The 15782-nt window shown below is 44.5% G+C and overlaps 1 protein-coding gene across 2 annotated transcripts in view; it reads left to right on the forward strand.

Moving 5' to 3' along the window:
• Positions 1-15782, forward strand: part of Dgki (diacylglycerol kinase iota) — a 438758-nt gene that overhangs the window by 134292 nt on the left and 288684 nt on the right. For both annotated transcript variants that reach the window (XM_051151727.1, XM_051151728.1), the window contains exon 2: positions 8413-8521. In XM_051151727.1, coding sequence (XP_051007684.1) covers positions 8413-8521 — 109 coding nt within the window. The remainder of the gene's footprint in view (positions 1-8412; positions 8522-15782) is intronic.

Consider the following 15782-nt stretch of genomic DNA (forward strand, 5'->3'; position numbering starts at 1 on the left):
TCTGAGGTTTGTATGAGAAAAAGTCTTTTACCTTGGCTTTTCATTAGAAAGTATCTGTCTTTAGTATTATTGTTTTCTGAGGTAGAGTTACGATAGGAGGGTACTGGAAGTTCTGCGGGGCAACAGGAAAAGACAAACGAGAGGTCTGAGGTTTGTCCAACCTGTTGTGCTTACTCTAAACTGGGGGGTCTAGTTTTGAAGGTTCGCTATGGGCTTCGTACTCAAGGTTCATGAGGTGAGCAGCTCAAACAACAGACACTTGCACACCTGAGACGAGTGTGCTGTGGCTGTGAGGGAGAAGCTGCTGCAAGACCCTCCCCCAGCCCCTGGCCATCTTCTGGCCATCTCTAGCTGTCCTGGGTGTATAGCCACACTGCCTTCATCTTGACCCCTGTTTTTCCATGTAGCTTTGTCTTGAAGTGTGAGTCTGTGTTCATATGTCCACATTTCTTGTTGACACCAGGTCCAGTGCATCAGGTGTCCATTCTGATGAGCTCACTTAAACTCGGTCTTCTCTCTAAAGACCCAGTCTTGAGAAAAGGTCAGATTCTGGGGTATTGCACTCTAGCGCTAGGACTTCTATAGAGGAGATACTGGGGATGGGTGAGAGGGGTGACGCAACTTGGTCCGTTTGCTATCCTGGGGGATAAGTTTCTCTCTTCAAATAATTCCTTAAAGAGGAAAGGCCGTTAATTCCTGAGAGAATTTTAGCTAAGACATCTTGGTTTTACAAGGAGGTTTATTATCACGGTTTCCATCATGCCTACGTTCTCTGTGGGAAATTGTTCCTGTCTAGCAGAAGTGCTTGCGTTTAATAGCGAGTCCACTGTTATAAATTAAACACATCGTTTTCCTGCTCTGCTCATTTACATAACACAGCACAATAGATGAATACTGTAGAGTTCGCTTGCATGTTTATTTTCAAAATGTTGAGTTTATCTGAGGGGAGAAGAGTGCCTGAGTGAGGCAGGCAGCTCAGGGCGAAGCAATGAGAAATACTCCCCAACCAGAAGAAATTTCTGTTCGAGTGAGCACCTCTGAACTCTCTGACAGGCACTGGAAGCCTGTCAGGCCTCTATGGAAGAACTGCAAGTATCGAAGGGGTGGTGGTAAAATATTTGAATGTAATAAAAAGAGCACATGTTTATCTGGAGATTATCATGTGCCTAGCTATGGCGGGATGCTACGGGAGCGCTGAATGTGTACTGATGCCAGTAATGGCAATGGGTATACTCTTGAATATCCTGTGTGCTTAGCATTCTGCAGCATATAAAGGTTCTCTTCATTATACACACACACACACACACACACACACACACACACACACACACACACATATATGCGAAAACTGAAACTAAAAAATTCAATATTTGCCTAGTGTCATTTTTTTGCTTTCAAAATATTGTTTTTTAAACTTTTTTACTTAAATATATTTATATAACATATTTTGCTCATATCCTTTCCTTTCCCCAACTTCTCCTACATCCTTCCTGTGTCTCTACCCAACTTCATGTTTCTTTCTTTCTCTTTCACTCTACCCTACCCCCTTTTCCCTCAGAAACAAAAACATCTCAAAAACCAAAAAGCAAAAAACAGAACAAATATCCAATAAGACAAAAATAAACAAAACAAAAAGTTCACAAAAAATGTAATCCGTTTTGTTGACCAACCATTCCTAATCATGGCCCGCCCTGGATGTACACAGCGACAGTCCATTAGTCCATGGGAAAAAACCCTGATTTTCCCTTTCCTAGAAAGTATCCATTGCATAGAGCTTCCTGGTTAGGGGAGCACCTTTGTTTCCATTTCCCCTTTTCATGCTGCAGTTTTGTCTAGTTTGATCCTGTGCAGGACTTGTGTGTGCTGCCCAGACACTATCAGCCCTGCTGTGTCTGGACGATGCTGTATCCTTGGACTCATCCACCACTTCTGACTTTTACAGTCACTCTGTCCCCTTTTCCATACAGATCCATAAGCCTTGAGGGGCGTCTTCGATGAAGACACCCCATTTAGGACTGCCTGTCCCAGAGCCTCACTCTCTGCACATTGCTTGCTTGTGAGTCTCTGTGATAGTTCGCATCGAGTGCAAGAGGCAGCCTTTCTGATGCAGGCTGACCCAGGCACTGACCTGTGGGTGGAGCGATTAGTGCTGGCTCTCTCCCACATCCCTCCCAGTTCTGCTCTTTTTTTTTTTTTTTAATTAATTTATTCTTGTTACATCTTAATGTTTATCCCATCCCTTGTATCCTCCCATTCCTCCCCCCCCCGCCCCCATTTTCCCATTATTCCCCTCCCCTATGACTGTTCCTGAGGGAGAATTACGTCCCCCTGTATATTCTCATAGGGTATCAAGTCTCTTCTTGGCTACTTGCTGTCCTTCCTCTGAGTGCCACCAGGTCTCCCCCTCCAGGGGACATGGTCAAATGTGAGGCACCAGAGTACGTGAGAAAGTCGTATCACACTCTCCACTCAACTGTGGAGAATATTCTGACCATTGGCTAGATCTGGGTAGGGGGTCCAGTTCTGCTCTTAACCTGTACATTCATAGATCTCCCTCCTGTTTGGTGAAGCTTGATCCTTATTGTGGTGAAAAGCCACTCATAGCTAGGGCAACCAGGAGACAAGCATAGAAAAGGCGAGTGCTGTGGTCCTGGGGTATGAATGTGTGTGCTGTCAGGGTTCCGAGACGTGTGGGATTGTGCAACAGGACGAAGCATTCACAGGAAAATGTTAAATCCCCTGGTTCACATCTACTTGGCTCTCCTCCTATGCATAAGACTTTGAGCAGGTAGCTTCACTGCACTTACTCCGGACTAGGGATAATGAAAGTCCCTGCCTTGTTATTGTAAGGAGTCCATAAGACATGTGCAACGGTCCACTGTGTGGCAAGATCTTGTGAGCTTTACACAAGCAGCAACAATGTCAGCTTAATTCATTCATGAATCTACACATCTAGGACAGTGCTTCACATTGACTAGATGCTCGGTAAATACATTGTTGGGCGATGAATATGTGAATGAATATAGAAAACTCTCTATGGAAAATATAGAATGAATAAGCTTAGTAGGCACGGTAGTCAAAGCCTGCACAGCTTTGTGACAGTGGCGCTTAGCTTGGAGATGCATTAGGCATGCTTAGACACCTGTATCCTCTTTTCTATTTACTCCCCACCCCACCCCCGCTTTCTCCTTCTTCTAGTGCTGAGGACGGAATCCACCGCCCTCCACGTGCTAGATACATATTTATCATACCACTGAGCTGTGTCCCAGTCTCCTGGAAAGCTTTTAAAGGGACCAACTCAAACTCCACTGCGGACAAGAGTTCAGCATCCCAGTCTCACTGTTTTGTGAGGAACCACGAGAGTAGCAGAGTCCAGACTCCACGGGTATACTGTTTGGAAGATTCAATACTGAAGTGATTTTCTGAATGACTTAACATACCTTAGGAAACAAAACTCAGCTCCCTTCCGCCTCCAATAACAAATTACATCCTTGAAGATTTTGATGTCCATTTAAGATCGTCAAAAAAACCACTTTGAATTCATAAGCAATGTAGAGTAAGGTTTTGGCTCAAGTAATCACACAGTTTGTTCCCCTACATAAATCATGGGTGGAATATTTACATTTTTATAGGGTTTGGGACTGGTTCTTACTGTGTGGACTATTAGCGCTTCAGCCGTTTGTTTAGGTTAATTGAGAAGCAGTATGGGTTCCCTTGGATAAAAGCAGCTAAAGTCTACATGACATAAAAGAAAGCGCTCATGTGTGCACGCGTGCGCGCACACACAGACGCACACACACAAACACATACTACTGCACATCATGTCTCTTTGTGCCTGTTTTAAGGTCTGGGAATTGAACTCAGAACCTCACACATACTAGACAAGTGCTCTACTACTGAGCTGCACTGTCAGCCCCACAGGATGCCTGGTGAGGTAGCTGTGGGATATAACCAAGGAGCAGAGCAACTTTTTAGATAGCTGGCTCCTTTCTAGAAGGCTGAGATGAACACATCCATTTCTCCTGTCAGTCTCTAGATAGCCTCACCAAACCATACTCTCCCTTCTGTTACCTCCCCATGCTTGGTCTCAGAGAGTGGTGGGTCCAGTGCAGAAGGCTTGCCTCTGGGAGTCAGTCATGTAAGTTGAAATGAGAGTAGATTGAAATTTAGAAATGGATCCCAAGAGGGTACCATGGCTGAATAACCAGTCTCGTATGTCTTCTCATGCACTTTAAAAGATCTTGTTTATGGAAGAGTATTTATGCTATGTTTTTCTTTGAGTGATTGCATTCTAAAAGAATTAGTACCCTTGCTGGAGGTGGTGGTGGTGCACTTGGGAGGCAGGGGCAGAAGGATTTCTATAAGTTTGAGGCCATCTTGGTCTATATAGTAACTTCAGGCAAGTCAGCTAGCCATGGGTACAGGGTGAAACCTTGTCTAAAAAAACCTAATACTCTCATATGTCCTTTATAAATAGGATAATAGGTTGCTAATTCAGAGCTAGCTTCATACCAAGCAGTTTTGGTAATTCCAAGGTTAAATTCTTTTCTCTTTGTTCCTTCCTCTTTGGTTCCTCCCTTCTCCTTGTCATTCCCTTCCTCCCACTCTCTCTTCCTCCCTCCCTTCTGTCCTCCTTTCCTCTCTCCCTCTCTTCCTCTCTTTCTCCGTTTTTGTTTTTAATGAGATGGCTTGGTCCAGGCCATGGATAGCCCTGACTTGGTGATCCTCCTGCTTCTAGCTCCCCAGTACAAGGATTACAAGCATGCCCCACCCTGGACGGCCTGGACCGAAGGATGGATTCTACCTCATCCATGTGTATTTATTTATTATTACTTGGGCGGGGGCGGTTAGAAGTGTCTCCCTATGTGCACCGTCCAGGTCGATCTAGAATGTGCTGCCCTCCTGGATCTTCGTTGGCCTTTTGAGTGCTGGGCTTAAAATTCTGGCGTGTGCCACCGTACCCAGCTGCATTTATTTTTAAAGAGCTGCTTTGAAGGATTTCAGGCCCACTCAGCAAAGAGCGTCTCTGAAGTATAAAGCACGGGGCATTACTCAAACCCTCCTAATTGGATTTTCCCAGGCTCTGATCTAATCAGCAAGCTGTTTTGCTTAGCTTCTTGGTCAAGTTCATTCATTAATTCAGAAAGCATTTATTGAATATTTGTGGAGTCTACCCGTGGCCTAGACGTAACAGGATTAGTGGATGAATGGAACCCTGTCCTTTAGGAGTTTATAGTCTTACTGAATGGGGGAAAGGAACGATAGAACGCTATTTAAGATGTACAGCGGATTTTGTTCTTGAAATGTGTTCGCAGTCTTTCATGTCAGGTAATTGACATTAACTGTGACTTTATGCTCTGGAAACTGCATTATGAAGTATTTTCTTTTCATATTTATTTCACAGTTAATATCACAGTTCTCTTCAGACATGCTCTTGTGAGAATACTCACTCCTGACAAAGTGATGTTGTGAAGTTAATAGAATCGTTGGCATTTCACGCTTTGCCGCCTGTGCATTTGGGAGGATTCTGAGAAGGAAGAAAGGAGAGGAAGTTGAACTCCCATTTATTGTTTTATTGGAGCAAATTGTAGTGTAAAACTGCTGCCCTCACCTCTTCCATCCATACACCAAATTCTGCTAGAATTTCATGTCATCTTCTACCATCATGATGGATGTAAATAGAAAACTATCACACGGTGATTTTAGTTGAAATCTCAGATATATATTCGTGGAAGAAAAATGTCTATTCATGTATGAACTATTAGAAAAATAATGTTTTGCTGCTTAGAAGAGTAGAAAGCTGAAATCAAATTAAAAGTGCCTTCCATGCCCCCATATTTTCTACTTATGATTTTCTATTCTGTGTTTTATAAATCAACTTTTCTAAGAGGCACCCTTGGTAACAGACTGGCAGCTAATCATGATGCCTCTGAACACATTTTCCCTTCTAATTAATGCTTGTATGTGGATCATATATACCATTTTATTTTGTTAATATTACAAATTCAACCTTAAATTTTTGTCCATAATGAAGAATAAATGAAAAATAAACAGAAGACATAGTGGCTTCTAATCACAGGCCAGAAAAGGGTATGCTTTGGGAATCCTGGAAGCACTAGCTGGATCTCTCCAGGCGCCACACAAATGTTCTGTACTGTACGGATGCCTTGTGTCCTGATTCAGTAGCTTGGGTAGTTCATTGCTGGGCTAGGGGTTGGTTCCTAGTTACAGAGGGTAATGAAATTTGGCTGCCATGGTCCATGGTCCTCAGGACCTGAACTCACTTGCTCAGTGGTTTCTATGAAGACTTGACAATGAAATTTTATTTCTTTTCTCCTTCTCTTTCTCTCCCACCTTTCCCTTCTCCTCCTTGATTCCTTGATCTCCTTCTTTCCCTCTTCTTCCACTGCTTTTCCTCTCCCTCTTTTTTTCTGGTCCCAACTCTCTGAGATAGTTTGTGAAACTCCGAAAGACCTGTTTTTATCTCATATAAAATTTAAGAGTTCTTCAGCCATCCTAACACTTTATGCTTTTGTGTGTGTGTGTGTATGTGTGTGTGTGCGTGTGTGCGCGCGCGCGTGTGTGTGTATCTGTCTCTGTGTGTGTGTGTGTGTCTGTCTGCCTAAGAACCAAGCCTGAACTCAAGGTTGTTTTTCATTTTGCTCCCTCCTTCCTCCCTTTCTCCTTCTTCCCTTCCTTCTCTCTCTCTCCCTCCCTCCCTCCCTCCCTCCCTCCCTCCTTCCCTTTGCCCCACCTCCAAATAAAATTGTAACCAGAGACTTTTGCATATAGTTACATTTTGATTTTTGCTAAGTTGCCCAGGCTAGCCTCAAACTTGTTATGTAGCCCATGCAAGCTTTGAGATTGTAATGCTTCTATCTCACCCTCTTGCTATGGTATTTTTTTTTTTTTTTTTTTTGACCCTTAGATTTAGGTTGTGGAGACTCTTGAAGACCCAAAGGGAGAACCTGTAGTTTCTGAATCCAGAAATTCATGTTTTTTTAATGGTGATAGCTGGGTTAACATTGATGGCAGGTCTTTGAAGCTAGAGAAAGACCCTACGAAACATGCCAGAAGTGCTTCAGTGTGGGAGGAAAACTTCTGAGAGAGGATTTCCATAGAACATTCTCTCTTTATCCCTACTCCTTTGTTTCTTATGTTTAGGCTATCTTACACCCTTAAATGCCCAATTACTTTTATTTTCCATGCCAGTGCCTTGCTATGTAGCCCAGGTTAGCCTTGATCTTTCTATGTTCAAATCCTCCTGAGCTAATGCTAGAATTCCAGGCCTGTGTCACCATACCTAGCCACTCTTCCTTTCTCAAGAATATGGCTGAGGATATGCAATACACTTTGTCTTGAGGAGACAAAGTTGATGTTGTTAATTATCTGTCTTGGAGAAAATGCAGAAAGGACTGTCTTCCTTCAAGTCTTCCACCCTTAAGATGAGTCTGGGGGATTCTTGCCAGAGGCCTGTGGGAGCATTAGGGAACTTGGCGGCAAGCTGTTTTTGATAGTTCCTAACTACCGAAGACCTAATTCTGGAGTTTCCTGGGTAGGACTCCAAGAGACCCCAAAGGACACAGAGAGCTGGACACCTGCTGAAATCTATGACACACTCACAGGGCAGTGGTGGCATGAGGCACATGGTTATCTCTGGGTGTGGAGAGCTACTGTTCTTGCCTAACCATACCAGGTCCGTTCCTAGGTGGAGTCTGGATAGGCCAATGAACATGCAAAGAGGCCACCTGCCCTTTAGGGTATAAAATAGCTTTCCCCATCTGTTCCTAGCCCTCCATCTTTCTGCTGCCTTGATGGGGTTCACAGTATCTGTGCCCCTTGTTGCTTCCCTCTGCCCCTCTTGGTGTGGCTCCCTCGATTGTGTTGAGGGGTGGCTGAAGAAATGTGGGCTGTTTCTTGGCAGATGTCAGTCTTTTCACACTGAGAGCTTTCAGCTCAATGGACAGTGGTCTTCTCTAAGGAGAAGGAAGATGCTCTCGGAAGAAGGGAGTAAGAGCAGACTTCTTTTGGAAACCATCCTGAATAGTGTGGTTTGGGGCAGTGGGGCTGCAGGAAAGAGGGCTTAGCTTATGTTTCATTGGTGGCAACTTGAATTATTTCCCAGGCATGACACTCATCTGCTCCATTTTATTTAGCCTGTAAGTGGAGAGGCTCCACTCTTGCTCCCCACCCTGAAAAGAAATTGAGCTCTCAGCTTCTGGCCCTGCAGTCCTATCACAAAGCAGCTGCCTTACGCTCCCTGATTTGTAGGGGTTTGTTTCTCTCTATCTTAGGAGATGGGTTGTCTCACCACGGTTGCGAAGAGTATCTGGTGAGTCTCTTTATGCATATGTGCACGTATGCATTTGCTTGTATGTTTGTTAATTAATTTATTTATTTTTCTTGCTGCAGGAAAGCCATCTCCCGGACAGGCCTCCAGCATCTGGCTCCAGCACATCCTCTCGGCCTTCCTGTGGCGAACGGTCCAGCGAAGGAGCCCAGAGCAACTTTGGACTGGAGCGTAGGTGTCTGCTGTTTTGTTCTTTTTTTTTTTTTTTTTTTTCACTCAAGTTAATTTCAGTTACGTGCTGTGTTTTTCTAATCTGCTGAGACTCCTCAGTGGGCAAGCTAATAAGATCACTAGCTGTAGGTTAAAAACTGTAGGCCCCACCCGAAGCCATGGGCAGGGCTACTTTTCAGTTCTGCCCTGCTACGTCAGCGGTGGTCCAGGTCTTTTCTTTTGGGTGGTGGTGGGGAGATCGTGGGTGGAAACCAAGGGGAGTTTATCTTTTTAACAAATTAAAACATAAAAATCACATGTATTGATGGTGTACCATGTGGTGTTTTGACACATGTACACAAGGTATGTTTAAATCAGAGTAAAACATATCTACTCAAACATTTATCAGTTATGTATGCTGCAAACAGTCCAAATCTTTCTTCCTATACTCCTGCAAAGTACTGTACTGTTTGTTTAATAGTGTAAAGAAATACTCATTGTTTATGGTCACTCTACCATGGACTGGTATCTGTGACGTACTATCCATTGAAGAATCTTTCTCTTGAGTATTTCATGTCTCTCCCAGCCTTTAGCCACACCACCACCTCGCTCTCAGTGTCAGATAAACCTCGTAGTAATTTATATGTAAATGAGACCGCACAGCACTCTACTTCGTGCCTCACTTATTTGACTAAACCTGAACATTTCCGATTCTGTCTATGTTGCAAACGACAGGACTTCCTTCGATGTGGATAAATATCCCACTCTGTGTATGCACCATATTTTTCCCACACTGATAATATGACATTTTATTGAATTGAAAAGTAACACCCTTAGCAACAGACTATAAAAAGTAAGCTCTGAATTTTATGTTGGCCTAAAAGGGTCTTTGATTTGAACTAAGACTTAAAGGCATGGCTATTTTCAATGCCTGTGTATGTATGGATAAATCTTATTTGCACAGTCTTTCAGCTTGGCAGAACTGAAATGCTTTAGAGGGACTTATTGTCGGAACGCTGATAGATGCTTCTCCAGTAAGCCAATGACACAGTCTGACAAGCGGAAAAAGGGTTGCCCAGTAGCAAGTGAGACTTGGTCTCAGCTTCCATTGGGGGAATAATGGGAAATATTCATTTCCTTTTTTTTTTGTGTGTGTGCTTTTAAAGCTAAAAATTATTGGAACATTAGCTAAATATTATTGGCACAAATATAACAGTAGATTCTTTTCTCCTGCCCCCAAGTCATCTGAATATTTGCTGGATCAGGCAAAGAAACCATTACAAAATCTTCCTGCCTCAGTCTCTGCTCTAAATATCACTATAACGTATACAGTCACATATACAGTCACCCAAGGCATGTAAACATATGAAATGAAAAGGCTCTGCTCTGTAGCTTAGGGCCAGCACTCCACCATTAAATGATTCCTGAAACCCTTAGCTTTACTTATTCTCAGAGAACAGCGTCTCTCTCAGTAGGCCAGGCCTGCCTAGAATGCACAATGTTACTGAAGCCGACCTTGAATCTAAAAGTAGGCTAGACTGCAGACACGGGCCACCAGCTCCAGCTTCCCCACTCTTTACGAATAGGCCCTTTCTAGAACTGGAACGAGCCTCAGGAACTGTCTGTGTTCTGCTTCCAATGTCAATACCTTCCTCAAGCTTCGAGTGTGTATATGAAAGAGCATTGACATCCTTCCGGTACCCTCCATCCATCTGTTCTGAGTCACCTTGCTCAGCATCTTTTTGCGTCCAACGACTCTTTTAACCCTTTACCAGTAAACACAAGCATGCGAACAGGTTCCGTTTTTGTGAAAGGAGGGGTGCCTGCACACATGAGTGTGGAGGCCAGAGTTCTCCCCTGGGTGTCACCCCTCAGGAGTGACTGTTTCTTTGAAACTAGGTTTCTCATTGGCTTGGAACTTGCGAAGTAGGCTAGAAGCCCCAGGTGTCTGCCTGTCTCTCCCTCCCCAACACTGAGATTCTTCTGTTGGTGGGCACTTAAAGCTACTCCCATTTCCTGACTGCTGTGAATAGTGCTCCAATGAACATGGCAGTGCAGCTGTCTCTTCTAATTCTGTAAATCAGAGGAAGTTTCCAGATCTGTAGATCTGGGAGTGGGATTGTTAGGTCAGACAGTGGTTCTATTTTTGATTTTTTTTGAGGCGCACCCATTGTGTTCTTGTGGCTAAGCCTGCTACCATTCCCACCGATGGCCTGCAGGCTCCCTTTCTCAACACCTTCTACAGTACATGTTAACTTCTGTCTTTGTGATGAGAGCCACTGCTACGGAAGGAGGGGCCATTCCATTGTAGCTTTGATTTCTATTACCTTAATGATTAGTGATATTTATTTTTTAAAAAAATATATCTGCTGGTCACTTACATGTCTTTATTTTGAGATATGTTAATGTAGATCTACTATCCATTTTTGAGGTGGAGTATTTATTGGCTGTTGAGTTCTGTAAGTTTCTCTCTATATGTATATATATATGTATGTGTATGTATGTACACACACATATCAGATATACAGTCTGAAACACTTTCTTCGCACCCTGCAGTTTGCCCTTTAACTCCATTGCCTGTTATCTGTGCTGTGTAGAAGTGTTTGACATTTACATGAAACTCTTTGTTTTTCCTTGGTTTCTTGTTCTTTTGGGGCCTCTTCAGAAAATTTGTTCCATTAAACCATATATTTTATTGTGTCAGGCCCTGCACTTAAATATTTGGTAGAAATTTTGTCCTATCAAACTGAATATTTTATAGTGTCAGGCCTTGCGTTTAAATATTTGGTCTGTCTGAGTTGGTGAGAGGTAGCTGTCTAGCACGTCTTCTCACATCTTTGTTTAAACTCACCTGCCTCTTGATGTGTTTTTAAAATATGCCGGCCACAATTTAATTTCTGTTCATTATGGCATCCTTTTCTACCATCCTTGTTTTACATCCTGGGTAGGTTTCGTGGGATCAAGGCAGGTGAAGAATCTGTGGTTATTCTGTTTATTGAGACAAAAATTCATGGTAGAAAAAAATCAACTGTGGGAACACAGCACAGAGATGCCTGGGCCGTGACAGGTCATGAGGGCAGGGGACAGGAAGGGGCTGTCGTTGTGATAAGAGAAAAGACATCTGATGATGGCTGATGTTGGAAATAGTTAGCAGCAAATGCTTGTAGTAAATTCCCTGCCCCAAACCAGCCTTAGGCTAGCAGGCCTTATTTTCTGTTTCCCACGGAGAGATGTGCACTATAGCATCCATTATAACTATTTTTGCCTAGTGGTGGGAGGCTGCGATACACAGTAAGGACCAAATAAATCCAGCTCAGGCTGGATGTGCCTTGTGATCTTTTGTCCCTCTTTCCCCTCCTTCCTGGTGATTGTGGGCACCCTGTGATGGCGATCTGCTCAAAGTCTAGTAGGCCGAAGGCAGGGGGACACTCCCTCTCAGAGAGACTCCCGCCCAGCGATGACCAGTATCCGATTGCACAAAATGTTCAGGAAGGAGGAGATGACTAAACACATTTCAGTGTCTTCTGACTTTTTCTGTAAGGGTTTAAAGGAGTCTGGCTTTAAAATGTTGGCCTCTTTCTGCCAAATACACTGTGTGTTCACTGGCTCTTCTGCTCAAGGGACCAAAGGAGGAATTCTGGAATTTCCTTATTTTGTGTAAAGCACAGGAAGTGCCCTCAAGCTTGACCACCTCTCCATGACAACCCTTTCTTTTGGCTCCCTTTGGAAAAGCAGCGTGCTAACACGTTTGCCACCACTAGCCACTCGACTGCATTGCTAAATGACAAAACTTCCTCAATGATATTATTTATTAAGGACTGATTAGGCTTAGAGCCTCTTAAAGAGTCTCCCAAATAAACATGAGAATAGAAAGAATTAAAAAAAAAAAATAGATGAGATGGGAGATAGGTAGTGAAGAGTCAGGGTATAGATCAATGGTAGAACACTTGACAGGAAGACAGAAGTTCCTGGTTTGGATTTCCAGCACCCATAGGCAAACAAGCAAATGGCAGGTACTTCAGTCACTAGCCTTGGATAAGTCCTGGGTTCATAGAATGCTGTGTGGCACTCCTGAGGGTCTTGGGTCCAGTAGCACAATGCAGAGCAGGGCTGGTGGGAGCCCCCTGTTCTTCACAGCCTCTTTCATTCTTCAGCAGAAACTGTTTGCTCCATACCTTGTGAGCTCAGGGGGCTAAGCACCATCACCATACCCTGACACTCTGAACATCCTAACTCTGTACCTGGTAGTTGCCTCAATCCACCAGCTTGAAAACAGACGTGGAAGCTGTCCCGGGTGCACCTGAAGGTGTGACCAGGTCAGGGTCAACCTGGAATTGGAATCTCCATCCCTAGCATCCTACTTTTGGCAGGAAGGTCCCCCATTTGAGAACACAGTCATTCGCTTCAGAGTAATGGTCCCAGGCTTTGGGAATTAGTCTGCTACTGCGGTTCCTGGGTGCTGACTGAGTGCTCACAGATGCAGGCATCAGAGTGTGGCTGGGAGCGTACAGTTATCGAAGACAGTTTTTATGCTTTGTGTATAGGGGCTTAATTTCTTTCAGGGATTCCATTTTCTCCTTCTCATTCTCCCCTCACATGACACATATCCCAGCCCTCCCCCTCACCAACTAGAACTTACTCCTCAAAGCCCCTACCACCTCTCTTGTGGTCTCCTCAAGCGGTGTGCTGTGACTCTGGTCAGTTGGCAATGTTCCTTGATAACTTTGCCAATATTTGCTCTTGCTGTCTGGACACAGGCTGTCCTCATGCGCATGCGACCTCTTAATGATGGTACATGAAAGTGTCCAAGTCAGACTTCAGTAAGGTGCCCCAGTCTCCTAGGCACAACAGTGATCACTGGGCTTAACCCAGCATTTAGACTGTTGTTTCCTGTACCCTCTCCTCTGTTTTCTGTCTCTGTCTCTATCTCTGCCCCTCCTTCCCTAGCTCCCACCCACCCTCCCTCCCTCCATCCCTCCCTCCACTAGACCTTGATTACCTCTTACTCAAACCATTTTCCTAATCCTCTTGACTGCGTGTATCCATAGCTCATAGTGAGCTGTCTCACAAACAGAACCCAGTTAGTGCTTCTTGCTTGACTTAATCTGAGGCCTTCAGTTAGGGTTCTGGCTACCTGAGGAGCCAGACACTGTCTTTTGCTCATCTTTTTTTTTTTTAGAATAGAGAGCACACAGCAGCCTAAGGCCTGCCTGGTTACTGATGCCAGGGCATGGGTTGATTGTGACTCCTCTGCTCAGTCAATAAGAAGTGAACTTCTCCTTGGACACTGATGGGGACTCAGATAATCTCGACTTCCTGAAAAGCTTGCTAAACATGACTCCAACGCCAACTCGCAAAAGAAACAAGTGCAACTTGTTTCAATGCCAAATGACGCGCCCCCTCCCCCACTTCAGGTTTTCCCCCCCGCAGTGCAACGCAGTGAGGTGGATTATCATGGGCAGGGGCAGGCTTGGTCTTCCCACTCCTAACAGTCACCCCTCTTCATCCTCCCAGTGACAACCCGCAGAGGCTGCTTTTTCTGACACCATTAAGACACATGTCATCTAAGCCAGTTTGGGAGGGGATAAGCTAAATTACTAGAATGGGGAGGAAGTAATGTTTAAAAATAGAAACCAAAAATAGTCTCGTCTCCTGGGCTGGAGTCCAAGCTCTCAGTTTAGAGTGAGTTAGCCCATTTAGAAGCTTGTCAATTGCCACTGATAATATGTGCCTTCTTAAGTGTCATGGGCCGCTTCTGCAAAGGTGACTCAATTTACAGTTAGAGCTCGCCTCTTTTTTTGAGATTGTAGCCAACAGCACTGGAGGTGGGTCCCTCTTTTGTGCTCACTGTTCTATAATTTAGGCGTCGCCCCTTAAGCTGCTTGGAGCAAGCCACAGGCCAGTGTGGGAGATGAGGAGCAGGCTGGGGATCCACAGCTCGTCCTTTAGGCTTGTGTCACTTGTGTCACTTACCATCTTTAGTTCTGATTCTCTTTCATTTCGTCACTGGGTCACATCCTTCCGCCCAGAATTCTGTGAGAGACAGAACTTCAGCTCAAACAAGACCAACCCCCATCCACACTAGCTCCCCTTTTCTCTAGTTGATGACACTAAGCAAAGACGTGCTTTCTCCTCAGCAGGTAGAGACAGCATAGTTGGTACATCGCTTCACAGTTCGGCTCAGGGACAAGACGAGGGAGCCAGAGTTGCTTTAAACTAGGTTATGAAATTAGGTCACTTTATCTTTAGAACCTTGAATGAAAAGCCAGGAAGTAGCTGGGGCTTGTGTGGGCATGCGCGGCTGTGTGTGGATGCCAGCTTGGGTGTGTGCACACATACGTATGTGAACGTTTCTGCGTGTCTTCTCCCGCCAGCCCTGTTTTTGTGTGTGAGCTAAGAAACCTGTGCTGTGTTGAGTTTGGGGACCATTGCCACAGCCCATGCTGCTTCCCATATCTCTTCACTCTCATTCCTATTTCAAACAACCTTAGGCTGTGAGAAAATGAGAGGAAAAAAACCCACCTCATATAAGAAAGTGCAGTGAAGCCTCTGGCTGTGGATTGCCATGTCAACACAGGGATGATGGCTTGCAATTGGCTCTCTGTATCTTCTGCGATCAGGGTAATTTAGCATAAAGCCCTGTATTAATGACCTTTACCATTACTGCAACAGCATTCCCGACAAAAGCAAACTAAGGAAGGGTTTCAGAAGGGGGCCCAGTCTGTCAGCGCAGGGAGGGCTGGCACCCGGCCCGTGAGACAGCAGTCTCCGTGTGCGTGCATCAGAGAGAACAGCGAGATGCACTCTGTGCTCAGCTCACCTCTTTTTTGATTCATTTGGAACTCCAGTCTGCGGACCGGTGCACTGACATTTTGAATGGGTTCTGCCACCACAGTTAACCAGTTTAGATGCTCCCTCACAGCCCAGCCCAGGGGCTTGTCTTCTAGGTGATTATGGGCTGTGTCAATTTGGCAACCAGTATCAACCAAAACTGTCTGGCCTCTCAGAGAAATCACAGACTCCTTAGCCCCACAGTTCTGCAGTAAGTAAGTGTCTTGGGCCAAGTGTCTGCACACTGAGAAAGTGACTGCTTAACACTCTTTAGTGGAAAGAGATATGAGCCATAAATTAAATATAAATGACATAGGGAATCGCATTAAAATGATACTAACAAATAGGGAAATCCAGTTATAGAAGCATGTTTTGTTTTACCAGGTCAATCCCAAATGCTGTCATTCAATATTGAGGGGAAAGATGGGGCTCATAGGAGGACGTTAACACT

Source organism: Acomys russatus, chromosome 10 (genome assembly GCF_903995435.1).
Source record: "Acomys russatus chromosome 10, mAcoRus1.1, whole genome shotgun sequence".
NCBI classification, from domain to species: domain Eukaryota; kingdom Metazoa; phylum Chordata; class Mammalia; order Rodentia; family Muridae; genus Acomys; species Acomys russatus.